This window comes from Mercurialis annua, linkage group LG7, assembly GCF_937616625.2.
Source record: "Mercurialis annua linkage group LG7, ddMerAnnu1.2, whole genome shotgun sequence".
In the NCBI taxonomy this organism is placed as follows: Eukaryota; Viridiplantae; Streptophyta; class Magnoliopsida; order Malpighiales; family Euphorbiaceae; genus Mercurialis; species Mercurialis annua.
Genome location: NC_065576.1, coordinates 44,181,430 through 44,209,044, shown reverse-complemented (window position 1 = coordinate 44,209,044; position 27,615 = coordinate 44,181,430). Strand labels below are relative to the sequence as shown.

The 27,615-nt window shown below is 34.8% G+C and overlaps 3 protein-coding genes across 6 annotated transcripts; 2 read left to right on the top strand and 1 right to left on the bottom strand.

Annotated features, from left to right (window-relative positions):
* Positions 1 to 397: 397 nt before the first annotated feature.
* Positions 398 to 5,848, top strand: LOC126657229 (uncharacterized). Its single transcript, XM_050351890.2, has one exon. It carries the CDS (start codon positions 398 to 400, stop codon positions 5,846 to 5,848), a length of 5,451 nt encoding a protein of 1,816 aa, XP_050207847.2.
* A 5,265-nt stretch (positions 5,849 to 11,113) lies between these two features.
* LOC126654996 (uncharacterized) lies at positions 11,114 to 13,699 on the top strand. 2 transcript variants are annotated; one of them, XM_050348997.2, is made up of 4 exons: positions 11,114 to 11,510; positions 11,589 to 11,681; positions 11,762 to 11,860; positions 11,974 to 13,699. In XM_050348997.2, the coding sequence occupies exons 1-4, from the start codon at positions 11,355 to 11,357 to the stop codon at positions 12,283 to 12,285; spliced, it is 660 nt and encodes a 219-aa protein (XP_050204954.1). In that variant the 5' UTR covers positions 11,114 to 11,354; the 3' UTR covers positions 12,286 to 13,699. The 2 variants fall into 2 exon arrangements, with proteins under 2 accessions (XP_050204954.1, XP_050204955.1); XM_050348998.2 differs by lacking the exon at positions 11,589 to 11,681.
* Positions 13,700 to 18,976: 5,277 nt separating this feature from the next.
* On the bottom strand, positions 18,977 to 23,369 carry LOC126657560 (uncharacterized). 3 transcript variants are annotated; one of them, XR_007633369.2, is made up of 8 exons: positions 23,111 to 23,369; positions 22,955 to 23,026; positions 22,220 to 22,307; positions 21,548 to 21,680; positions 21,338 to 21,376; positions 20,845 to 20,981; positions 20,633 to 20,676; positions 18,977 to 19,576 (listed from the first exon to the last, which is right to left on the bottom strand). XR_007633369.2 is itself a non-coding variant. In XM_050352266.2 (7 exons), the coding sequence occupies exons 1-6, from the start codon at positions 23,283 to 23,285 to the stop codon at positions 20,880 to 20,882; spliced, it is 609 nt and encodes a 202-aa protein (XP_050208223.1). In that variant the 5' UTR covers positions 23,286 to 23,369; the 3' UTR covers positions 18,977 to 19,309; positions 20,845 to 20,879. The 3 variants fall into 3 exon arrangements, 2 of the variants coding, with proteins under 2 accessions (XP_050208223.1, XP_050208222.1); XM_050352266.2 differs by lacking the exon at positions 20,633 to 20,676 and having other exon boundaries at positions 18,977 to 19,309; XM_050352265.2 differs by lacking the exon at positions 20,633 to 20,676 and having other exon boundaries at positions 23,111 to 23,367.
* Between the last annotated feature and the right edge of the window lie 4,246 nt (positions 23,370 to 27,615).

The window sequence follows — 27,615 nt, the reverse complement described above, 5'->3', positions numbered from 1 at the left end:
AACAGCATAACAAAGATTAATGATCCCTGCTTTTCTCATTATTGTTAAACACCAATTTAATTACAGTTTTTGCTTACTTCAAATTATAATTGATAAGTTCTGTCTTTTAATTTTACAACAACAATATTTGTCTTTTCGGCTATTCAAATCGAGTCTTTCAACTGGTTGTCTTTAGAGCTTTCCTTGTGGGTACGATATCCGGACTTCACAGTCTGTATTACAAGTTGGCATACGTACACTTGCGTATTTTTACCAACAAGTTTTTGGCGCCGTTGCCGGGGAAAGTTTTTCTTTAACAACTAAGTTGGGATTGCTTGGCTTGTTTTAGTCTTTATTTTTCTTGTTTTACGCGTGGGGTTTGTTGATTTTGTTGTTTCAGGTACCCTTCTCTTAGTGTATGCATAATACACGACGCAAAGGACTACCGTTAGAACCGTTTCAACAAGACCTCACTACCTTTGAGCGAAGTGTCAGAAAAGCAACACACTCAACTCAAAGGAATCTCAACATGGAGAACGAAAACGATGCTCCTCCTGGATTCAACAATGCGGGTGATAATCGAGTGATCCCGCAGAATCAAAATCAGCAGAATCCGCAGAATGCTCAAGGACAGAACAATGAAGGGCCTCGAGTGAAAACACTGATGGAAATATTTCAGCCAAATGTGGGAAACAACACCCATGGCTATTTTGCACATCCTGTGCCGACTACCCATTATGAGATCAAGACGAGTGTCATTAAGCTGTTGAAGGATAACTGCCAGTTCTATGGGCTGCCTAGGGAAGATCCTAACGCACATCTTGCAAACTTCTTGGAAGTATGTAGCACATTCAAGATGAACAACATGACTGACGACGAGGTATGGCTTCGCCTGTTCCCATTTTCTCTGAGGGATAAGGCAAAACAATGGCTTCACGCTCTACCTAGCGCAGGCATTAATACTTGGTCCGATCTGGCGAAAGCGTTCTTGCACAAGTATTTCTCCATGGCAAAGACTGCAAAGCTGACCAGGGATATTATGCTCTATCAGCAACTTGATGGGGAATCAGTTCATGAAGCGTGGGAGCGCTATAAGGAGATGCAGAGGCAAGTTCCGCATCATAACATCACTTGGGAGAATCTGATCCAAACCTTTTACAATGGAGCAACTGAACTGGGGAGAAGCACGATTGACGCAGGCGCAGGAGGGTCTCTGATGAGAAAAACGGCGGATGAAGCATTCGATCTGTTAGATGAGATGGCAGTAAATGGCTGTTTTTGGCCATCTGAAAGGGCGAAGGCACCTGCGCAGAGAGGAGTTATGTCAGTTACTGCTGATTCTGCAATGGAGGCTTTAAAATCGAAGACTGCAGCATTGCAAAATCAAGTGGATTTTCTTACACGGCAGGCTGCAGGAGTTAATATTAACAGTGTAGCTGCCATTCAGAGTAACTGCGAGGTATGTGGGGAGCATGGTCATATGTCGAATGAATGTTCTGTATGGGGTCAGCCTAACAATGAACAAGTTAATTTTGTGGGAGGGCAAAGACAGGGCAATGATCCATACGCTTCAACTTACAACCCAGGATGGAGGAATCACCCGAATTTCTCATGGAAGGACAATGGGGGTAATGCCAACAATCAGGCAGGTCCGAGCTTTCAGGGCGGACAGAGGCCACAACACAATCAGGGCAACTACCAGAATCAAGGGAACTTTCAGAATCAAGGGAACTTCCAACATCAGAATAACCGACCGCAGCATCCTCCTGGCTTCCAACAAAGAGAGCAAGGCGAGTCTCTCCACAGCAAGTTTGATAAATTGATGGAGATGATGATGAAGAAGGATGCCGAGACGCAGCAAACATTTAAAAATCATGCTGCTACAATTCATAACCTTGAGGTGCAGAATCAGCAGATGGCTAAAGCACTGCAAAGCAGAAGTCAGGGGGGTTTACCATCCACTACTGAGGAAAACCCCAGAGAGCATCTCAAGGCTATTGAGTTGAGAAGTGGGAAAGCACTGGATGATCCATATGCAGGACGTGCTACAGTTGAGGCGGAAAAGGAACAGTGTGAGGGTGGCGAGCCTGAAAAGGTAGTTGCTAAACCACCTCCACCACCTCCTTTTGTGCCAAAGGTGCCATTCCCACACAGAGTGAAGAAGCCGCAGGACACTTGGAAGTTTCACAAATTTCTTGAAACTTTCAAGAAGCTACAGATTAACATCAGTTTGGCAGACGCATTGAGAGAGATGCCGCACTATGCAAAGTTTCTCAAGGAGATCATCACCAACAAGCGGAGTTGGGATGCAGAGGGACCAGTACCGATGACAGAAAACTGCAGCTCAATCATATTGAGCAGTCTACCGACCAAGCTTAAGGATCCAGGAAGTTTCACTATCCCTTGTACTATCGGTAACATGCAGTCTGTTAATTGCCTTTGCGATTTAGGTGCTAGTATTAATTTGATGCCCTTATCCCTTTTTCGTAGTATGTTTGGTGATCAACAGGTACAGGCTACGCCGATGATGTTGCAGCTAGCGGATCACTCTCTGAAAAAGCCACATGGGATTGTGGAGGATGTCCTAGTGAAGGTCAACAAATTCATATTCCCTGTGGATTTTGTTGTCCTTGACTACGCAGCGGACAAGGAGTGCCCGATGATATTGGGGCGACCATTCATGAACACTGGCAGAGCTCTTATCGATGTTCATGATGGAAAGCTGACTCTGAGAATTGGGGATGAGAGAGTTGAGTTTGACATGAGAAAGATCACACGCCATCCCAATTCTGGAGGTGAATGCATGCGGGTAGACATGGTGGATGAGTTAGTGGAAGAACAACTGGCAGAAACCAATGCCATCCTGCAGTCTATGCCGAATGAAAGGGAGGAGTACTTAGAGGAACCAGTCCTCGAACCATTGTTGAAAAGCAAGCACATCACTCCTCCCTCCTCAGAGAAGCCACCAAAAGTGGAGCTCAAGACCTTGCCTGCACACTTGCGATATGCTTTCTTGGGAGCTGATGGCACTTTGCCTATTATCATCAGCAACAAGCTCACCAAGAAGCAAGAGCAGAGGGTCATTGAGGTAGTCAAGGGACGTATCTTGGCTATTGGGTGGCAGATCTCAGATATCAGAGGGATCAGCCCTTCAGTAGTGATGCATCGGATTCATTTAGAGGATGAGTCTAAGGCATCTGCGCAGAGACAGAGACGGCTGAACCCTAACATGAAGGAGGTGGTTCACAAGGAGATTGTGAAGCTACTTGATGCGGGCATCATCTATCCCATCTCTGATAGTTCATGGGTGAGCCCAATTCAGTGTGTGCCTAAGAAAGGCGGGATGACAGTCATAGAGAACGACAAGGGAGAACAGATCTCTACTCGCACAGTTACCGGGTGGCGAGTGTGCATTGACTACAGGAAGCTGAATGCTGAAACTAGGAAGGATCACTTCCCGCTTCCTTTTATTGATCAGATGCTAGAGCGAGTGGCAGGACATGCGTTTTACTGTTTTCTGGATGGTTACTCTGGGTACAATCAGATCATTATCTTCCCAGAGGACCAAGAGAAGACTACCTTTACTTGTCCATATGGCACTTTCGCCTACCGCCGCATGCCGTTCGGCCTTTGCAATGCGCCTGCTACGTTTCAGAGGTGCATGACTTCGATCTTTAATGATATGATCGAAGACATCATGGAGGTATTCATGGACGACTTTTCAGTCTTTGGAGACTCCTTCGAGTGTTGTCTTCGTAATTTAGACCGGGTCCTGCAGAGATGCGAGGAGACAAATCTAGTGCTGAATTGGGAAAAATGCCACTTCATGGTGGAAGAAGGCATTGTTTTAGGGCACAAGATATCTAGAGAAGGTATTGAGGTTGACAGGGCAAAGACAGAGGTGATTGAGAAGCTACCACCTCCAGTCACAGTGAAGGGAGTCCGTGCCTTTCTCGGGCACGCAGGTTTTTATCGCAGATTCATCAAGGACTTTTCTTCCATAGCGCGTCCTTTGACTACCTTACTTGTCAAGGACGCGCCCTTTTTGTTTACTGATGCCTGTTTAGCTTCTTTTCTCAGGTTAAAGGAAGCACTGGTCACTGCCCCAGTCATCTCTAGTCCGGATTGGGATCTGCCCTTTGAGATCATGTGTGACGCGAGCGATCAGGCGTTGGGAAGCATTCTGGGGCAGAGGAAGGACAAGAAGCTACATGTCATCTATTATGCGAGTCGCACTTTAACAGGAGCTCAGCTGAACTACACTACCACGGAGAAGGAAATGCTAGCGGTAGTGTTTTCACTGGATAAATTTAGGCAGTATCTACTTGGCTCAAAGGTTATCATTTATACTGATCATGCTGCGCTGCGATACCTTTTTGCCAAGCAAGATGCAAAGCCTAGGTTGATTCGGTGGGTCTTGCTCCTGCAAGAGTTTGATCTGGAGATCAGAGACAAGAAGGGCACGGAGAATGTGGTAGCAGACCACTTGTCGCGGTTAGAGGTTCCCGAGCCAGTAATAGAAGGCGAAGTCATAAATGAGCGGTTTCCTGATGAGGCACTTATGCTCATTAAGGAGACGATGAATCCATGGTATGCAGACTTCGCCAACTATCTCTCAGCGGACATTATGCCTCCTGACATGAGCAGTCACCAGCGCAAGAAATTCCTCTCTGATGTTAAGCGCTATTTGTGGGATGAGCCATATCTATTCCGAGTTTGTGCAGATGAGATGATCCGGAGGTGTGTCGCAGAGGAAGAAATGTTGGCTATTATGACTCAGTGTCATTCTTCAGATTATGGGGGTCACTATGCTTCGGGAAGGACAGCAGCACGAGTACTAGAAAGTGGCTTTTACTGGCCTACATTGTATAGAGATGTGAGAGACTTTGTGCAGCACTGTGACAGATGCCAGCGGACAGGCAATATTTCTAGGCGCGATGAGATGCCTCTCTCTTCCATTCAGGAGGTGGAGATTTTTGACGTCTGGGGTATCGACTTCATGGGACCGTTCCCTATGTCTTGTGGCAACCTCTACATCCTGGTGTGTGTCGACTATGTGTCGAAATGGGTGGAAGCAGCTGCTTTACCTACTAATGATGGAAAGGTGGTCATAGCATTCTTGAAGAAGTTGATAAATCGATTTGGGGTACCACGGGCGATCATCAGTGATGGGGGTTCACATTTCTGCAATCGGCACTTTACCGCACTGATGAAGAAATACAACGTTTATCATAGAGTGGCAACCCCATATCACCCCCAGACAAGTGGACAGGTCGAGGTGTCCAACAGAGAGTTGAAGCGCATCCTTGAAAAGACAGTCAATGGTTCTCGTAAAGACTGGTCTCAGAAGCTGGGTGATGCGCTATGGGCATATCGAACGGCATTTAAAACGCCAACCGGCATGTCCCCTTACAGACTGGTCTATGGAAAGGCATGTCATTTGCCTCTGGAGCTTGAGCATCGCGCATACTGGGCTATTAAGGAGCTTAATTTTGATTCCAGGCTTTCGAAGCAAAAGCGCCTTCTGCAGCTAAATGAGCTTGATGAGTTTCGCTTGTCAGCATATGAGAATGCGAAGTTATACAAGGAAAAGACCAAGAAATGGCACGATGCTCATATTGTGCCAAAGAAGTTTACAGAAGGCAGTCATGTGCTACTGTATAATTCTCGGCTGCGTCTATTTCCTGGTAAACTGAAGTCGAGATGGAGCGGACCTTTCAAAGTGCGACACGTAGCTGAGCATGGTGCAATTGAGCTAGAAAACGCAAGCGGAGAGATTTTCAAAGTCAATGGTCAGCGGTGCAAACCGTACTTAGGTCCATTGACGGATGAAGGACGAGAGTGCCACACTCTCGATGCTCCAAACTGAGTAAGTATCACACGGTCAACGCTAGTGACCTTAAACAAGCGGTATTTGGATTACATTCCAAATCATTTATATTTCTTGCATGATTAGTTTAATCTTATGCCGTAGTTAATTTTAATTTTGTTAGTTCAGACTTTTATATTTTTATTGAGTCGTTTATATTGTCATTTCATGTTTATTTGTTAGTGCAGATTGATCCTGGTAGTTGTGTTTTGTGTTGTGCAGGTGTCGGTGAAAATTGCAGAAGTACTGCAGAATTCCATAGTGTGCGAACGCACACCTCTCAACCCGTTCGCACACTATGATGGCAGTGTGCGAACGCACACTGATGAACCCGTTCGCACACTGCCAATTATATGGGGTGCCACATCAGCTGTGAACTTCAAATAAACGGGCTCTCATGTTTTTTTTCAGTCCTCAAAACAAAACCCTAATTGCTGATTCTCACCACCACCGTTCGGCATCATCATCGCCGGCGCTCCCAACGCCACCACAACCACCACCGTTCGGACTAACCTCGCCGGCGTTCCCCATCTCACTGTCACCACAGCCGAAATCTCACCACCGCTGCTGACCACCACCGCACCTGGACGCCACCTCCAGCACATCTCAGCTCCAAATAACACGGGTTAGGGCATAATTTCATCCAAAGCAGTAAGTCCCCTTCTTTGTTCATCGTTACTCCATTACGTCAATTCAAGTACAACTATGCCTAGGGTTCAGATAGGTAGTCCATCTAGGGCAGCGGATTCGTCGAGTGACGAGGATGAACGGGTGAATTTGAAAGATAATTATGGTTGTCCGTTCGACATCTGGTCGGAAGAGGAGGGTGAATTGTTTCAGTGTATCGATAAGCGCCAGGTTATTCTACCTAGGGCGTTTGATTACGAAGTGTTGGAGGCATTAGAATTGGATAGTGAGATTAGGAACCACTTAGACCGCTGGGGTTTGGATTCGCTGGGAGACATGAGCCATGATTTTGTGCCTGCTATTGTGAAAGAATTTTTCACTACGGTTTGTCAGCCTGAGCCAGGTGTCGGATCTATGTCCTTTCGTCTCAAGGGACAGGAATACTCGATCACTATTGGAGAAATCAAGCGACTGTTTGAGACTCAGCGAAAAGGGTTACAGCGCATACCGCCTCAGTTTAATGAAGATGCCATATGGAAAGACCTCAGTGGACACCAGAAATTCAATACAAGGACGGCGAAGACGAAGGCAATCATAGATCCATCCTTGTATTTGATGCAGAAATGGTATGCTGAAACTGTATGTGGGCGTTTGGAGTCCAATAAAGTTAACAGGGGTGATTTGTTTGTTCTGAACAGTCTGATGCACCCTGAGTCACCAGTTATTGACATGGGTTTACGCATCTTTGAACTGCTGTTAGGGATGAACAACAGGACGGGCAAAGAAAGGTGTTTGGGTATGGGAAACATTGTCAGAGCCATAGCCATTAGTGTGGAGGCTTACACAGATGAAGAATGCAAGGCGATGGATCACCACGCACCAGTCTTTTTTAGCCAGAAGCATTTGAAGGCCACCGCTTTACTGGATAAGAGCGGAAACCTTCAGGCGGTGCCCGAGAGAGGTACCGCCACTGTACGACGACTGGGTCTGGCACACAGGCAGGCATTTGATCATCCGGGCACCTCACGACATACTGAGGCGAGAGAGGAGGAGCTTGCAGCGCGGGAAGCTGGCATTCCACGTACCAGAGGCGCACCTGCCCAGCCACAGTCTGACTCTGAGTGGCGGCAGCAGATGGAGCAGCGACAGTCACAGATAGAGGAGAGAGTGCAGAGGATGCACAGTGAGCAGAGGGATCATTTCCGCATGCAGAGGGCCCACATGCGTGCCACACATCCAGAGGGCGACTATCCATCGCCAGTCTACTCACCACCGCCACCGGAGGACATCTAGAGTTTTTTCTTTTTATCCCTTTCACTCTATTTTCCGTTTTTCATGCTTTATTTATTTTTGATGCATTGGGGACAATGCATGTTTTAGTGTGAGGGAGGGGAGAAAACTCTTAGTTTTTGTTATGTTTGTGTGTTTATTTCTTTTATGTCAGTAGTTTGTTTTAGGATTTCCCTTGCTTTTATTATGTTTATGTATTGATATGGTGAACCCGTGGGGTGTATGTTTGTTATTCTGATAGTACAGACATGTTCAGGCTTACTTTGCATTTTGTCCTTGTTATTATTGCTGCAGTAATGTCATGTCAGAATTTTTGAAATAATTGTGTTATTTTTCTCCCTTTGCAATGAGTTGGTTAATTGTGTTTTTGTTGTTAAACAATGGAATGTGAAAAAACTTTTAAATAACAAAGCCTTTGGCTAACATGACTTAACCGGACTGGGATGAAATTTTGTATTCTGAAAAGCTCGACTTTCTCTTAATCATTGAAAATTTTGACATAAAAATCTTGACAGGAACAATATTCTGAAAAAACAAAACTTTTGAGCAATTTGAACAAGTTTGTATTTGTAACAAATCACCTAGTCTTGACCCCATATTTGTGAGAGGTTTTGAGCCGTATCGAGCATATTATTATTTTTATGTCTCATTTGTTGTGGTGTGAGTCAATGCATGTTAATTCTCTAGAATTTGCCATGTGTCCGTAGTAAAATTGCATGGTTGGTTGAATAAATTGAAAATGATAAATGGCACCTAGGATTACCCATTTCTTTAGACCACTTTAAATAGCCTACCCAATTTCCCCTAGATAACCCAAGTTGAGCCTTAGCCTTATTCTTGATACACTTACATTTACACATTTACCTATTCTCATTTACCTCTTTCTACCCTCTGACTTGATAAATTGAATAAGTATTAAAGGAACTAGTGTGAGGATGGTAAACATCCTAAGCTCGTGTTGTTTAACGATCATCTCTTGTGCTATATGATTAGTATGCCTTGTGAGAAAAGTAAGAAAAATAAGAAGAAAAAAAAAAAAAAAAAAAAGAATAAAAAGTAGAAAAATCGAGCTTAAAAGAAAGAAAAGAAAAAGAAAAATAATTGTGAACTTAAGGCATGAAAAGTAAAGAAAAAGAGATTAAAAGTTTGTTTGAGCTTGAAACGTTAAATGTTTGTTCCTTGTGCTATTTGTTAAGTTTGTCAAGTCATATTACCCATATTTGTTTACCCGTACCATACCTTAACCCAAACCCCATTACAACCCATGAAAAGTCCATTTTGATTCTTTTTATTTGATTTAATTGGTAGTGGAATTGTGGACTATTGGCAAACTTATGGTAGAATTGCATGTTTTGGCATGAGAGTTTCAGTGATTACCCTTAAACACTTGTGTGCGAGAGAATACCTAGTGAGGAGTACTTGGTGATTTTACTATACAAATTTGTGATGTTTCTCAATTGCTTGAAGTTTCTTGACCATTGTTTTTGTCTTGCGTGGACTGTCAGTTTGACCAATGTGATTTTGAAACCGTGTTTGAAGGAATTCATCAAAGTAATCTCGGTGCGGGTAAATCATGTGTAGAAATTGTCTTGGTTGTTTGATGTTTTTCACATTGTTGTTGCTTGGTTCAAAAACATATTTTGATTGGTTCATTGTTTAGGGAGGATTAACACACTTTGATTTCTTTAATTCTGACAAATGATGACATTTGACACTGTAGCATGATTTTGTAGTTGCTTGAGGACAAGCAAAAGGTAAGTGTGAGGATGTTTGATGGGAGTAGAAATACTCCTATTTATAGGTTGTTTTCGGAGTCATTATTTGCATTTTAGTTGTCGTTTTTGAAGTTATTAGTGGCTTATTATCATTTTGAGTGTTTCAGGAGAAAAATGCAAATATGGCGGCTTTTGGAGCGTTTTTGGTGTTTTCTAGAAGTCCCGGGATCAGAGAGGGCGAACAAGCGATATTTGAAGTTAAAGAATGTCATTTTGGGGCCAAGTGAGGAGCAACCCGCTCGCACACTTGATGACAAACCAGTGTGCGAGCTAAATGGAGGATACAGGAGCTAATTTGAAGATTGGAAGAAAAATCAAGTTTTGGCCAAGTCAGGAGGTGTGCGTTCGCACACTTCCCAACCCGAACGCACACCAACCCGCTCGCACACACCATGACAGATCAGTGTGCGAGCAAATCCAAGGAGTTACAGAAGAAATCAAGAGAAAATGGGATTTTGGGGATTTTGGCTATCTCAGGGAGTGTGCGATCGCACACTCCAGTACCCGTTCGCACACCTTGTGCAGAAGTTCGCCAAACGGACAAAAATGCCCCTGAATCAATTCCGAAAACTGCACAAACACGAGGGCACTTGTGGGTATTCACCAATTTCGACCTAATATCAGATTTTAGCTTCGGGAGCCGTATAAAGACTAGTTTGTAACATTGCACGAGGGTTCGCTTAACTTTTATTAGACATAAACCCTAGATTAGAGTTTTTCTTATCAGTCGATTATTGAATTCATCGTTTTTTCATTATTTTGTTATCGATTATCACTAGTTTATTGTTGAACAAGGTACGATTATTATCAATTTCATATTCAGTATTTTATTCAATCTTAGCATGAATTCTTTAATGATTATTTTTAGTATTTTTATGATTATGTGTAGCTAAACCCATCGTTGGGGATTATTAATCAAATTATGTCTGTTTAGTTAAATCGGAATTATGGGTTTTTGTTCTTGATATGTTCTTAATTATTGTACTTAATGCCTAGCCTGAATTGATCACTTAGCCTTTGCCAATTGTTCTAATTTTAGCTCGAGAGAGTAAAACTGGGATAGACCAACATAATTAAGAACGTAGGAGTTAATTGTGCGAGAGTGAATTAACAAATACGTGTTCTTAGGATTCACTTCATAATCATTCAATTAATCAGTAATTAGGTTAATCATTGTGCGAGAGTGAGTAATTAACCTATTATTCATTAGTTTTATGTTTTTGCCTGCAATTGCTCGAGAGAGAATTTTAGGTGCTTCCGATTAGTCCGAACCATATCAGAACAATATAATCCATAACCCAAATTAAATAAACAGCATAACAAAGATTAATGATCCCTGCTTTTCTCATTATTGTTAAACACCAATTTAATTACAGTTTTTGCTTACTTCAAATTATAATTGATAAGTTCTGTCTTTTAATTTTACAACAACAATATTTGTCTTTTCGGCTATTCAAATCGAGTCTTTCAACTGGTTGTCTTTAGAGCTTTCCTTGTGGGTACGATATCCGGACTTCACAGTCTGTATTACAAGTTGGCATACGTACACTTGCGTATTTTTACCAACAGTATGACAAACGTAGTGGTGATTGCAAGTATAAAGCATCTGGTAAGAAAATAGCAAGTAAGACACTACGATATTTTCAATTAAAGCCTAGGCTTCAAAGGCTGTTTATGTCAAGAAAGACATCCTCTTTAATGAGATGGCATCATGATAAAAGAAAAGATGATGGAATTATGAGGCATCCGGCTGATTCAATTGCATGGAAGCATTTGGATGAACTTTTCAGTATAAAGATGATGTTCTTAGCCACATGAGAGAGCTATGGAATAAGTGGAGGGGATGGATGCATTTCACCTATGTGAAGGATAAAACTCCTGAAGAAGCAATGAAAACAGTACCTGATGGAGCTGATAAGGATGATTGCGAATGGTTAATAAAAAATCATTTTTATACTGAAAAGTTTAAGGTATGTTTTTAACATATATTGCATATGAAAATCCATGTAAATAGAAAAATCTTCACTCATTTATTTATGTTTGTTTAGAAAGCGAGTCAACGAAACTCAAAAAATAGAGGCAATTTGACCATGCCTCATCGTATTGGAAGCAAGCCAATGAGGGAGATAATCTATCAAATGGTAATGAATTAGTATTTGAACATATTTAATGTGATTTATCTTTTTTGTTTATATTTATTATATATGATTTATCATTTTAGGGTGGGAAAGATGGAAATCCACCAAATATTGGCACAATTTTTCATGAGACTCGAAAACAAATTGACAAGCTTATTGAACCTGAAACCATTGCGAAATATGTAAGTTAATAATTTTTTGTTGCAAGTGATTTCAGTATATAATACTCTTGTAAATATCAAGTAAGATACTTGCAATATTATCTCATTATTTGTTCCTTTTTTTTCTTATTTAGGATGAAATATGTGAGGTAATGCAATCGGATCCCTCTCTTTCAAATGTTGAGGTAGTCCTAAAATGTTTCCGAAATCAAAGCCACGGTCATGTGGTTGGCTATGGGGGTGGAGTAAAGCTCAAACATTTGAAGGGTCCATCAACAAAGAAGGTTGAACGTGAAGCTCAACTTTTAGAAGAAAATCAATTATTGAAAAATCGTTTAAGTACATTGGAAGATAAATTTCAAAAGTTTGAAAAAATGTTCGCTGCTCAAGAAAAAAATGACCTACAATCAACTTCATCTCATACAACTGATACCCAACAAAGTTAATTATACCTGTGAGTATTATTCTTGTTTATTCCCTTAATTTATCTAATATGTTTTACTTTACTGTTTAGTGAATTGAGTGTGTAAGGTGATTTTGTGAGTGAAGTCTAGAAAAGATTATAAGAGAAGGACAATTAGGAGAAAGGAATGGATGCGTTTTAAATTATTGTTCATTGCTGAGTTCTATTGTGCTGTGCATAATTGCTAGAGCTGCCCATAAATAGCCTGATGTGAAATTGGTTGTCATTTAATTAATGATCTAGGTTTGAATTTTATTTGCTAATAATGACAGGAAAGTACTTGACTTGTTCTTCATCGCATATGAATTGTGAGTGTTTTTCTTGTATTTGAGATCTAAGATATTAAATTGATTCTTATGTTTTAGTAGTTGTTACTCTTCTTATTATCAAAAACAAAAAAACATATTTCTGAATTTTCCTTTGCCTGCAATTGTAACTGTTTAATGCTCAACATGCGACATAAGCATTTACATGTATCACTTTTTAAACTCTACAAGTTATTGATTGATGTCGTATAAGGAATTTTAGATAGATTAAGTTTTTCAAACTAAATGGATAATACAAACAATGCCTTAAGTAAACAGTAACTGTAAGATTCCAAGCTAACAAATAAGTACTCATCTATTTTTTTCGTTGTGATTCTTTTACGGAAAGTTATAAAGAAAGTGATCGCGTTTTTACCATGTATTGAATGCAATGGTGTACCTTTACTTGGTTATGATACTGCCTTATGGGCTAGTAAAATTGTGGAAGGTTTTTCTTTTTAATTTCAGACCTCAAAGTCTTGTATAAATATGTTTATATCATCTAATTTTCAATTCCTTGCTTCTGTAAGATGCATGTTTACTTTAATGGCTTCCTAATAAATTAATCTTTTTCTTCCCAGCAAAAGAAAATTTATTAAGTAGTTGTGATGTACGCAGTGTTTGATGTGTTGCTTTGCTTGTTCATGCATTATAATGATTTTGTTCATGCATTATAATGATTTTGTGATTGTGTTGCTTTGCTGGTTGCAATTTTGGTGCAGCATGTTTCATTAATTAGAGATTCTTATTTTGTTTTTGTTATTCTTTTGCAGCTTTTTGTTTCCTTATGCAAGAGAGACTTCTACTTTAGATGTGTTAATTTTCAGTCTTCATTGCATGTGGAGGAAATCATTCAGACCTTATGTTCATCTTTGCTTGAAAATTTAGACCATGAGGATTCTTTAATTGCAGTAGACTACTCCATTAACAACAGAGCTATTAGTTTTAGAACTTTAGTGTTGGATGTTAACTGAGAATATATTCTCAATTGTTGTAGACTTTATAGACTTTTATGATCTTTATTTTAGTAGACTTTGTAAGCTAAAACTTGTTCTTAAAGATGGTTTGAGATTCTACAAAATTTATAATCAATTGTTGTGTCAATTTATATTATTAGTGCACTGATATATGGGATTTGTTGCAACTGTTGTGTCAATTAATAATATTAGTGCTCTCTAATGTCAAGAATGATTTTGGGAATCATTTTAGTGCACTGTTATATGGGAATTGTTGCAATTTTTGCTTAAACATGCCCCCTTTTTCTACGAAGGGATTTTGGTCGTAATTGGTTTTCAGATGGTGGTCGCTATTGCAATATAAATTACGAAGGTATTAATTGAATAACGACCGGAGTTTCCGTCGTTATTAATGTTCTTTTAGCGAAGGGAAAATTTTTACCTTCGCAAAAACTATTACGACCGAATACCTTTTTCCCGTCCCAAATACTTTTAGCGGCGGAGCCTATTACGACGGCTTACGACCGGATTTTTCCCTTCACAATAGACATATTAGGACCACTTTTAATGAATTTACGACCATTTTTCCCTTCGCTAATGAAGCAGTTTCTTGTAGTGAAATATAGTAATTTGATAGTAGACCAATAGTTAACTACCTATTAGTTAACTGATAGTAGACCGTTAGTAAATTGATAGTAGACCAATACTTAACTACCTATTAGTTAATTGAGAGTAGACCGTAAGTTAACTACTCGTTTAGTAAACCAAAAGATAAACTAATTTTGTACATATTTATAATATTTATAGTAAATCAATTAATAATAAATTTATGTTTTAATAATTGTATCTTTTTACAAATATTATTTCCATATTGTTTTTTAAAAGATAGCCAACAAAGTCGCAATCGTAAAGGACAAATAAATATAGTAAATTGATAATAGACCAATAGTTAACTACCTATTAATGAACTGATAGTAGACCGTTAGGAAATTGATAGTAGACCAATAGTTAAACACCTATTAGTTAAGTGATAGTAGACCCTTAGTTAACTACTCGTTTAGTAAATCAAAAGATAAACTATTTTTGTATATTTATAAAATTGATAGTAAATCAATAGTAAATTTATCTTTTAATTAATTGATTGTAAAAATTGTAGCTTTTTACCAAAATATTATTTCCATCTTTTAAGAAAAATATCCAACAGAGTCTCAATCGTAAAGGACAAACAAATATAGTGAATTGATAGTAGACCAATAGTTAACTTCCTATTAGTTAACTAATAGTAGGCCGTAAGTTAATTTATAATAGACCAATATTTTTACAAAAAAAATACATATAGTTTTTGCAAGTTCACTAACAGTTTACTAAACAACTACTGAATTTATAAAAACTAAAATAATAAATCAAATTGTGTAAGGATATTTTTAATATTTGTTAATAGAATTTTAAGTGCTTACTAATAGGTTATCTAATGGAAACTAATAGATATCCCAAAATTCACTAATTTTGTATCAGTATACTATAAAAATATGTGTACTATTAAGATACCTAAGGTTTCCAAAAAAGTTTACTAATAGGTTTTCTAATATTCACCGATAATAAAACAATTTAAATCGGAATAGTATGACTTTATGTTTGTTAATAGATTACTAAAGGTCTACTAAATGATCACCAAATACTTTTCCTGATAGGTTACACTTTCAACTATTAGGTAACCCAAAGTTAACCAATAAGTATCCCTAAAATTTTCTAATATATTTTTAAAAGTTAACCAATAAAACTTATTTTACATCCCTTTAACATTGATATAGGTGTACTAATAGGTTACTCAAAATGTCTTGAGTAAACTTATAGTAAACGTGTTCAATTTTTATAAGAAAAGAAACTAATTTCACACATAGTTTATAATACTAAAAGTAAACTAAGCAATAATTTTATTTTAAAATTTTATAATTTAAAAAATAAACAATAGTAAATTAGTTTTTTTTTTAAGTAAACAGCTAGTAAGCAGTCAGTAAACTTATAATAAAAATTATCCACACCTTGGTTAACTGATATTACATGATCACTTTTATAAGAAACACCTTGTTCAACTGCAAATTACAATTGTACAACAAATTCGAGACAAATTCCAGCTAATACACCATTAACTAAATTAAAAGTACAAAAATTTAGATTAAAAGGATCAAAACTAAGAGCATTGGCCAATATCAGAATACTTAAGCTAATCCAAAGCAACTGTTCCTCCATCACTAGCCTTAAACAAATGCCTGAATTGGAACAAAACATAAATTAAACAAAGAAACCCAGTTAAATAAAAGCTAGTTAATTTAAACTTAAATCAAATGAAGAACCAACCTTTTAATTCACAAAATCAGGAAAATTCCCACAAAAACACAAGAAACCAGTTTAAAGATGAAGACTACACATGAAAGGAGCTCCATAAATTAAAAATGCCAAATTAATACTGAATTGCTTTTTAGAATAAAAAAATGATGATTTTGATTAGAAAAAAATACCTTAAAGGAATCTTCTTGAGAAATGATTTCATTTAAGAACCAATCACAAATAGATCTATCCAATCGACATTTCATACAAGAACCAATCACAAATAGATCTATCCAATCGATGCCCAGTGAACTGCTTCTCTAATAGACCTTTCTATTAGATGAAAATCAAAATATTTTGCTTGAATTTGCAGAAAGTCTTCTCTAATAGATCTTTCTGTCAACGTGAAGAAAAAGAAAAATCAATCCAGATGAATATAAACAAGAGCAGCACCTAGAGGACAAGATGCACAAACCGAGTTATCCATCTTGTTCGTCTATGCTTCATCGATCTTGAAAGAAAAATCGCCATGGATGCTCCGCTATAAGGTCGCGAGGTAGGATTTGACGAACCGATGCAAAGGGAAATAAATTTGGAAGTTCGTTAGAAACTGTAGTTTTCAAAATAAAAAGTTTATTTTTGCAACAAATTTTGGTCAGATCGTAAATTTTAATTAATTTTACTCAATAGGTACTCTTGAAAATATTTAGGTGTTTTGAAGGTAGTCGTCTAAAAAACCCATATAATAACACAAACCACATTTACAACTTTAATCAATGGAATTTGGCCAAAGTCACTTCAGCATTCAAAATACGTTTTTAGCACTTCCAAGCAATTATTTTGTTGATAATATTTTACTACTATCATGGATTTTTAGGACATATGCCCCCATTTAAAATGGAAAAAATAGGATTTGAATTTCCAGTAAATTCTTTAATACTCCATAAGATTATCAGTGTTATTCCACATAAGTTTCCATTTTGTGCTTATCAGATACGCACAACTCCAGATTTTCTGGTGTCTAATTATGATTTTTAATTAGTTGGAGAGGAATATTTTTAACAGTCATACACTTTCTCCTTAACTCAAAACAATTAAAATAACTAAAATTTTATCTGTAAATATAATCTAATGATTGACTAGTATTATTAGAATTTTAAAAATTATAAATCTATATTTTTATATTTTTAATTATAATAATAAAAAAAGACAAGTTTTTTGCTCAGAATAAATCATACATAATTTTATGATAATTTTTCAATAATAGATTTCTTTATCAAGTATGAATTTAATTTACAAATAAAATCTAAACTTGATAATAAATTTTCTTCTCTTTTGATTTTAACCAAATTGAGTTTAAATAAATCAAAATTTGAAGTGATTTTTCGATTTTGAGAGTATTAAATGAAATAGATAACATTACCTTTTTTATAATTTCATTTTTCAACATGGGGAAATTCATTCAATGACACAGGATGGGCAAACACTCTCTTGACTTCATTTACTGTTATTTTCAGTTGTCTCATCTCTAATCGATTCAATGTTTATAAAAAACGTTCAGTATGAATTCCAACTATGAGACGACACCTTTAAACTTTTTAAATTCAATGTAAATCACACTCAAACCGAATAGGTCAATTACGGAAGACAAAACTCTAAATTTATTTTTTAAACGGCTACATACATGACGGTGTTATTTTTTTAGCAATCTCATTCCGTCTTTTTTTTTTCATTCATCAACCGTTTTTCTACTCTCATCTTCATTTATTTTATGATTATGCCACTATATATTACTTAGTTTTTCATATTTGACTGTTCTTTAAGCAAATAAAAATTCAAAAATGTATTAATGGAAAACCCCAACATGATAAAAAGAATAATAAGCAATATTAACCTATCTTAAGCAGCCATTTTAGACAAACAATCACTTCCAAAGAAAACGGCAAAAATTCTTTTATAAATGGACAAAAGACTAAGCAATGACTACATACAATACAACAATTTTTAAGGAAATATTCAAATGGGAGTGCCTACTCTTTACCTAGCCACCATCAATGTCTCATCTTTCTTGCAAGGCAAGGCAACCCAATACTTTTCTATTGACTTCTTCCCTTCACATGGAAGACACAAAAAATTCTTCTTCCTCTTAACCTAATTCATCTAATTATTACTACTTTTTTCTCAATTTCTTCCAACCTTTTGGCTCCAAGTATCCTCATTCTACCCACCAAAGTTCTACAATAGAGAAAAAAGAACTTGTGTACTACATTGGTATTCTATACTAGGGTTGAGCAAAAACCAAACTAAATCGTTAAACGAGACGGGATCTTAATTAGTTCGTTTAAAATGATTAAAAATATAAATTTGAGTAAGTAGAAAGTTTGATTTTTATCTTTAATCAATCAAATCAACTAAAATAATCAAACTTGTATTCTTTTAATATTACTCGATGCCATTTAATGTTACTCTAACTACTTAAACACAAATAGTGTATTCTTAATTATTAAAAAACATTGTTTTTTTTATTTAAATAAATGAAATTACTTTTTTATCTTCTAAATTTAAAAACAACAACTAAAGACTAAACTAATCTGCATATTTATCTATTTTAATCTTTTGACCACTATATTAATATTTATGATATTATGTCTTTATTCATAAATTTATACTAAAAAATATTAAATAAAATAAAATTACAAGTTACTTATAAAAAATTAATATTTTTGCATGTATAAACATCGGATCCCCATGGGGACGGGAAAAGAAATCCTCATGGGATGGGGACTGTACTCCCTATCCCCGTGGATGGAAAATGAACTTCCCCCATCCCTATTCCCATGGGGGTGATTAACGGGAAATCCCCACCCCATTAGGGGCGGGTCCCCATGGGGAACGGTTATTCCCATTGTCATCCCTAATCCTTCTCCTGTAGAACTAGGTGGTATAATTAAATAAGTTTCTCAAGCAGAAGCGATCTTAACTCATAATGTCATTGCTCAAAATCAAAAGCTTATTAAGACTCAAGAAAAATTGGTCAAGATTGAATTGAACTTCATGAAATGAATAAAGTTTTAGAAAGACATCAGAAATTAAATTTTTGGTCTTCAAAGTAAAGTGCAAGCTAGACAAGATGAAATGAGGTTGTTGATTAAAAGATTATCCTTGACTGATCTTGGTGCCAAAGAAATTAAAATAGGAAGATATCCAAGCCCTTGAAAAAAAAAATATGAAACCAAAAAATACTACTACTTATACAGTATAACCTTTTCTTTTTCTATACCCAAATCACTTTGCCAACTATCTGAAATAATACTAGAAATGACTGAAGAGGAGCTTCGAAGTCTTGGTCTTGAAAGAGAATTGTTTAATAAAAGTCTTCGGAAAAAAAAAAATCCCTCACCGAAATCAATTTCTTCATCTGCAGCAGAATCGACTGATCAAGGTGCAAATGTAAAATAAACATTTCCAGCCCATGGCGCAAATATGCCTACTCTTGACATGAGTCAAATTGATACGTTATCCTTTCCATCTAGTCTATCATCAAGTGTTAGCACTTCAGATTCTGATAGTGAGGATCATACACACTCTATGGCAGCAGCACCAAGTACTTTTCAACAATCTTATTATGAGGAGCAGCACGATGATAATGATGATCCCAACAGTTTTGAGTTTTCCGGTCCACAATCTACATACATGCAAAATTCATGAGATTATGCTAAGGCTTGTCTACTATTTTTCACTTTATATAATATATCTCCTTCACAATATAGGTTCATTTGTTGAGGCATGGTATTTAATTAGCAGTGCGAGTGTGATGATATGGTGCTTCGTGACAAAAATTAAAAATTTAGGCGTTCATATAGAACTTAAGTAGGCATGCCACATCATTAAAATTGACAGAAACAACGCGAGAGTCACGACATGGACAACCCAGTTATTAAATAAAAGTTTAGGGACAGTTTATGTACGGATTAAAGTTTAGAGACATTTTGAAAAGAGAGACAATAGTCCAGGAACAATTAGCATAAAGTAGTGGGATCGGCTCATTTATTACCCTATGGCCATGTTTGGTTCATGGAATAGGTGCGGAATAGAATAGCAATTCCGTATAGAATGAAAATTCTTTGCTTTGGTTCATGGAATAGGTATTCCACGGAATTGCTATTCCATGATTTTGTGGAATAAGTACTCCTCTCAAAAACTAAAGAATGGCTATTCCATTCTTTATGGAATAGCTATTCTATTCCATGCGATTCCATTCCATGAACCAAACATGGCCTATATTGTATTAGTTGATTCCTGATATTTAAAGAATATTAATTCTCCTTCAATTTTGTTTTCACTATATTAAAAAGCTCTTCAATTAAATTTTAATAATTTTTGAGTGAAATTTATCATATTTTATACAAATTGATCCTTAACAACGTAAAAATATATTAAAATATTCTCCTGTCAAATTTAAAATATAATATAGACCATTATACAAAATACAATCTATTTTAATCTAAATTTTCTATTATCCATATCTTTCTTTTATTTTTCTAGTCTTCTCTAGTCATCTCCTTACATTCTCTGTATTAATTGTTTCCCTGTTGATCTATGTTTTAATTATAAAAATCTGTAAATACGATAATATCATTATCATTAATGTATACTCATCATTATTTATTCTTATTTTGCTCAAAGTTCATGCTCTTACTATATTTTTGCAAATAACCAAGTTTTTAATTCCTACACTGACCTTCTGGTACTACAAGCTCAACTCCGCTGGAACTACAATGAATCCTGAAGAAATCATTCCCATCGCACACAATGTCAACTACTACACCTCTTTCATTGACATTGTAAAGTTCTTGTTCTTCGTTTCAGGGCGAGGAGTATGATTTTTTTCATTGACATTGTAAAGTAAAATTAAAAAAATTACTGAAGCGGCTAAGCAAGAATGAAGATTACCGGTTAGAATATGCAGTCAGAGTAGTATGCTAAAATCAGCAAGTCGTTGCACAGGGAAGTGTATGTTTGACCACATAATTAACCAGCTTTAGAAGTTCTTCATGTTTAGATTTAGTCACCGGTAACTCCAATGTCACCTGTCAATTTGTCGGAATAAATGTTAACATTAATAACTTTAGCAGAGAATACAGAGTTGAGAGTACATTATCTACACAACAGAAACATTCTAATATACTGACATATAAGAAATATTTTTTAGAGTAACAATTTATCATTCAAATTTATATATTTTGCGCTTGTCCAGGATCTTTTATAGGCCAAGGCCATAAAGGCCCAATATGAGATCCTAATGTAAAACAATGATACACAATTTGTATAACAGTGCGAATATCTAAGATGCTAAATCTTATGCCATGCAACTCAGTTACTCAAACCACCGAACATCGCATGTAGATTACAGGAATACTGGTGCTGGGGAAGGTAATTTACTCACCTCTTTAAAAATCTCACTATGAGAAGCCTCCTCAAAACCCTAAAAAGTCCAGAAAACCAAAATATAAAAAAACTTAAGTTAACCTAATGGGAACAGGTAAGGTTAAAACAGAGAGATTGTAGATGCAAGTTCTTCATCTACAAAATATCGATGGTAAGTTTTTTAAAGCATGCAAAATTAAAACAAATGCATGTTTTCTGTGAGACTGACCAATTTGCGGAACAAATGAAGAGAAGAACTGTTTGATTCTCCAATTTTAGCACGGAAAACATGAATCCCAAGATCTTGGATAGCGTAGGCCATCATCATTAATACCGATTCCTTCCCCAGTCCTTTACCACGGCTATGCTAGCAAAAGAAAATGCTAAGAAAGAAGGCTGAAAGGAACTGTTTAATAATTAACTAGCAACTATATGAATGCATGTAACTTTTAAACAATCTATGACACATCGAATGTAGATATTGCCTCTTTGATTGCACTTTCATGGAAATTTGATGTATGCCTCAACAAAATTATATTGCCTAACCGAAATTTTTAGTTCTGTCAGCCTCAAAATTACAATGCTAAATCTAAAGCTCACAGTTTGTGTTCTCATGTCAGAAGATATAGGTGGCAGTTCTATCTAGCATGCAATGTCTTCTATTCAATCAATAATATTCTTCTAAAATTTTTAAGAATAGAACCAAGCCTTGCATCAGCAAATCATTTTACGTTTATCATGAAGGGAAATAATTTATATCTTTGGCATATTCCACAACAACACATTCTGCACTTAATGAACTAGAATAAAACGCTGACGTTTCAAAGGAAAGAAATCCTGACAGAACCTAATAGCAAAATGCTTGCACATAAGAGAGACAAAAAAATCAGAAATCAAGTACCTTTTGGGTTCAGCTATCATTATCTCTATTTCAGCCATTTGCGGATCATCCAAGTCATTCATATATATGTTTACATCACCTATCATGGCTGGAAATCGCCATACTATTACTCTCTTATTTTTTGATGAAAGTAGCACATTATGCAAGCAAAATATAGAAAAGTTGCCAATCTAGAGTTTCCATACAAGGGAACCATAGCTGATAACATGGGATGATTTCCAAAAACACAATCTTAAAATCACCTACTGATGTAATTCTTATTCAACTAAGAGCAGGATATGCAGAAAAATTATGTAGCTAAGAGTCAAAATGGTTTTTCTCCTAAGCACTATAATCACAGAACACGGGGAAAGAAATTAATAGATTTTGCATTCATCACGAAAAGAATTAAGAGTTATACATGTTCAATTGTCTTAGGATGGTTATCACCAATGTAACATGGACAAAGATACTGGAAAATAAGAAATTTGGACACGGACACGGACACAGACACAGCGGAACGGTGTTACTTTATGGTTTCCTATGTTAAAAATGAAGATTTGTGTCCGAAACGCCAAGTTCCGCACAAGTATTAATCATCTCCAAAATTTTCAAAATGACAAATATGTAAAGTTGATAACTTTGGATTAATAAACAAAAATTCATGAACAAATTTCCACAACTCCCAAGTAAACTAGAGTGATTAAAAACTGTCAACTACAATTACAGCAAGAATTAACTAAAAATTGAACAAACCTTCCACATGAGAATCCCCATGAACAAATTCACCATCCACAAACTCCTTATCCAACACAATAAAAGTCCTCTCTGCAACATCAAATTCAATCACCCATTAAACTAATCAACATAAAATTAAACGAAAATAGAAAAAAAAAAAAATATAAACTGAACTGAGCGGGTCTTGGGTCCAAGACTGCTGCATGGTGTATTCTTCTTGGAGGGACAGAGGATCCGACCCGGTTGCTTGGAGAAGAAACGGGTCTTGCATCCATTGATGGTATTTAGGGACGTGAGGTTCCATGTAAGGAACGAGTATCACCTTGTCTCCTTCTAAGCTCACTGCCATTACTGAGCTGCAAATTTAGGGGAAATTGAGAAAAGAAAAAAAAAGAGGGGCGGGTTTGTGTAGTTACCTTCTAAATTAGCCTGAGCTAATCGACCATGATGCATAAATTTAAGGACCGCGATGGCCAGTTGTCCAAAATAAATTTGCTTTTAAAATTAATTTTAGAAAAATTAACAAATTCTAAAATATATCTGATACTAATTCATTTATCAATATTTAGCTAAAATATTTATCAAAGAATTTAAAAAGTAGTTATACAATATGTAGAAATTTAAAATATTAATTTAGAATAGTTTATAGTAACTAATAAAATTATTTAACTTTTTTAAAAAAACTAAGATGTTGATTTGATAAATGAATTTAATTGAAATCCAAGTAACGTAGATTAAAATTGATGTTAAATTTTTTGGCTATAATTTAATTTAAACAACGCGTAAAATTTTGATTTTTGTTGCATATAGAATTTATATTCATACCGTACTAATATCTGTATTTCCATCTGCTTTGGCGCCTAATTTGGTTATATCGACATAAAGCGATTGTGAATTGTTTTGAATAGATAATTGGCTGGTTATTCACAAAAAAATGTAATGGAAATAAGTTTTTTTTAAAGTCATTTTCTTGATGTAGAGCGAATTCTTTTTGTTTTTTTTTTTCATGTGATGCTTTTATAGTACAACTTTACAAGCAATTGACTAATTTTGTAAAAAGTTTTTTTTTCCAAGAAAAGGTATTGTATTAATAAAAGTAACAATACAAAGGAAAAAAAACCTTAGAGAAACATAGCAGCAGTGCATTTTAGAGTTTTAACTAACTCATGTGTTATGTCATTTAGCAATATATATTAGATAAATTCACTGTTTTTATTCGTCACATTTGAGATCCGGGGATTCTTGAATTTTTAGCATTGCGCGAGGCTATGAAATGGGCAATACAATCCGGATGGATGCATGTGATTCTTGAAGGAGATGATGTTCAAGTAACTCAGATTATTAATCAACAAATTTTGTAAAAACTTGAATTTAGAATTACATTCTAAAATTGCATTTCAATAATAACCAGCCATTCCTAAATTTGTATTCCATATTGCTTCAAATTCATTCCTAAAATGTATGTAATTTCTTACAATCAAACCTTTAATTATGATTTTCGTGGAGTATAAAAATCAAAGCACAAGGTAGAGTCAATTGCTTAAGCGGTTTATTAAGATTTTCATAAATTTAATTCATTATAAAATTATGTTTAAAAGAAAATCAAATTTAAAGTTACTGTGATATATCTATAAGATTTTTTTTTTGATAACTATATATCTATAAGCTGAAATGAGTAATATGTTGTGAAATACTGAAAATTAAGGCACGATACATATTTGGGTCCCTATATTTATATATTTATAATTTTATACATTGATTTCTTCGCCACAGAAGGTGTTAAGTGTATTAATTAGCAAAAAAAGGTATCCAGTTTAATTTTTGAATTTTCTACTTTCGAATAATTATTTACATATTGTCAATTTTTTTAATTGGGGTTGATATTAACTTTTTATAATTATGAGTTTTTTCAAAGAAAAATTATTAGTTTGATTTTTTTAATTTTTGCACTCTTTTACAAATCTGACCCCTCTAATTTTTTATTGTATCCCATTTGATACCTCATTTTTTATTTTGGTAATGTGTTGAGTTAGGAGGCAGTCAAATCAGTATTTTTTTACCACATCAGCGCATTTGTATCTCACTCTCTTTAGACAAGCAGAATATAAAAATCGGGATGTCAGATAGATTAAATTGAAAGATGAGGGGTCAGATGGTTGAATGAGTACACATTCAAGAGTCAGACAATAAATTAAATTAAATATAAAATATTAACATAACTGCATATAATATTTGGCTTAATATATAGTTTGACCCCTGAACTTATACCTTTTATTAATCTAATATTTAAATTTAACGTTTCGCCTATCGAACATCTGAACTTGTTAATAATCCTATTTAACTTCCGAACTTGATAAATAAATAGACATTGAACCACTTTGTACACACAGTCTTTTAGAGTGTTTCAAGTGCCACAATACACTAAATATTAAAAATGTGGTCAAATAGACCTAATAATTAAAGAAGTTAACTTCCTGAAAAGTATAGTTCCTGGGAAGTTAAATTTCCCAGAAAGTTTGATAAATATTGTTTGTTTTCATTTTTACTTCCTGGAAAGTACGAAATTGATTTTAATATAATATATTATATTTTTAATTAAAAGATATAATTATCCTTTGATAATTTTTATATTGTTAAACAATAAGTATTTTTTAAATCGAGTAATAAATAATTTAATTTTTACTTATTAACTTTTATTTTACGATTCAAGTACTATTTGAGAGAGTTTTTTAAATATTAAAATTTAAAAATTATATTTTTTAGTTTAATTTTACATAATATAAAAATTGTCAATAAGATTACTAAATAAAAATATTTAATTTTATTGTAAATAATAATTATAAAATAATATAGGTATATTTTTTAAAGTAAATAAAAGTATTTTTTATATGAATTTTAGAAAAAAAAAGTTAAGATTAAATTAGAAAAATTCAACAAAATTAATAAAAAAGTTCTATTTTTTTGGTTTTTGCTAGGAAAGTTATTTATATAATAAAAAAAAAGTCACACATCTAACTTTTCAGTAAGTAAAATATATACTAAATTGAACCAAGAAAAAAAATTGCTACTTTCCTGATTTTCTAACCTATTTGCTTCTAACCAAACGAGCCTTTGATTATTGATGGCTTCATGAGTAGATAGCATGTGCATGGTTAAATTAAAGTACATTTCAGTAAAAATCATTTTTAATATATACTATATTTTGACAAAAAAAGAAATTTTCAGTTAGTAAAATAACAAAATATCTCACTCAACAAATACCCTAAACTTTTGATCCTAAACTCTAAATATATATTATTTAAATATAAATATATTGCAATCAAACTTTTTTTTATAGTACTAAAAATAGTTTCTACTTGTTAATTAAAATAAAAAAAATCAAGTCGGGCATGGACTCGAGTTGATGATAATTCGAACAAATAATAAAGCCAATGACCCTATCAAAATTGGAAATTATGCATAACTTAGCTTCAAATCCAAATGAAGCCAAAATTAGGGTTCATCACATTTAATGCAAAATTAAGAATGAAGTCGTAATTGTTACTCCACAGATTGACTGTCTCTATCGAATAATATATCCAACAACAACCTCAACAAACCCTATAGCTACTTTTTTAACCTTTCCTTCAAAGCTAAGCTCAAAAAAGAAAGAATCCCATACTTTCATTATACTATTATGATCTTGGCACTTATTCCATGAAGAAAATAAAATGAAACCCAACATAGATAGAAATGAGCTAAAACCGAATTAGATCATTTTTTTTTGAATCAAACCAGATTAAATATCAAATACTAAAAAGCTTAGTTTTCAATTTTAACAATTGATTTAAATGTCAAATACTAAAAAGCTTAGTTTTCAATTTTAATTTAATTTTTATAATTAGTTAGACAAATCGAACGAAAAATCAAACATTAAAAGTGTAGGGGCCGATTCATGATCGTTTGCTTCCTTTTCTTGTAACAAGAAGATATTATCGAATGAAAAATCAAATATGATAAAAGTGGTTTTAATTTTTTTAATTTATCTATTCATAAAAGGCTTATCCCCCTAAAATCCCCCCACCTTTTATCCCCATTTCATTTGCACCCTCACGTTGTAAAACCACCAAATATACCCAAATTACGACCTTTCACTTTCAATTGTACCCTCAAGCATTAAATTGACCTCTTTTTATTTGAAAAATGTTCAAATCAATACTTTAAATTTTAGCATATATTTTGAAATAGGACTTAATAATTTATTTAAAACAAAAATAAACCTATTTTTTCAAGTGAAAAGAGATCAATTTAATGCTTGAGGGTGCAATTGAAAGTGAAAGGTCATAATTTGGGTATATTTGGTGGTTTTGCAACGTGAGGGTGCAAACGAATTGGGGGTAAAAGGTGAGGGGTTTTTAAGGGGATAAGCCTTCATAAAAAGAAAAAATTATAGATTTTAATTAGCAAATTAAATTGATTAGATATTAAATATTTTAATGTGATCCAATTTTCATTTTGTTTTTTTATATATAATTATTTAATTTTTAATTTTTATTGAATTATATCAATCAGATCGAATTACGCGCGCTTCTAACTAAAAATAAAGCTTGGTGATAGTGACATTATAATATGAGAATCCTAAACTTATTTTTCCCTCCCACTAATAAAAAAACCATCATTACTCCCACACATAAAATGTT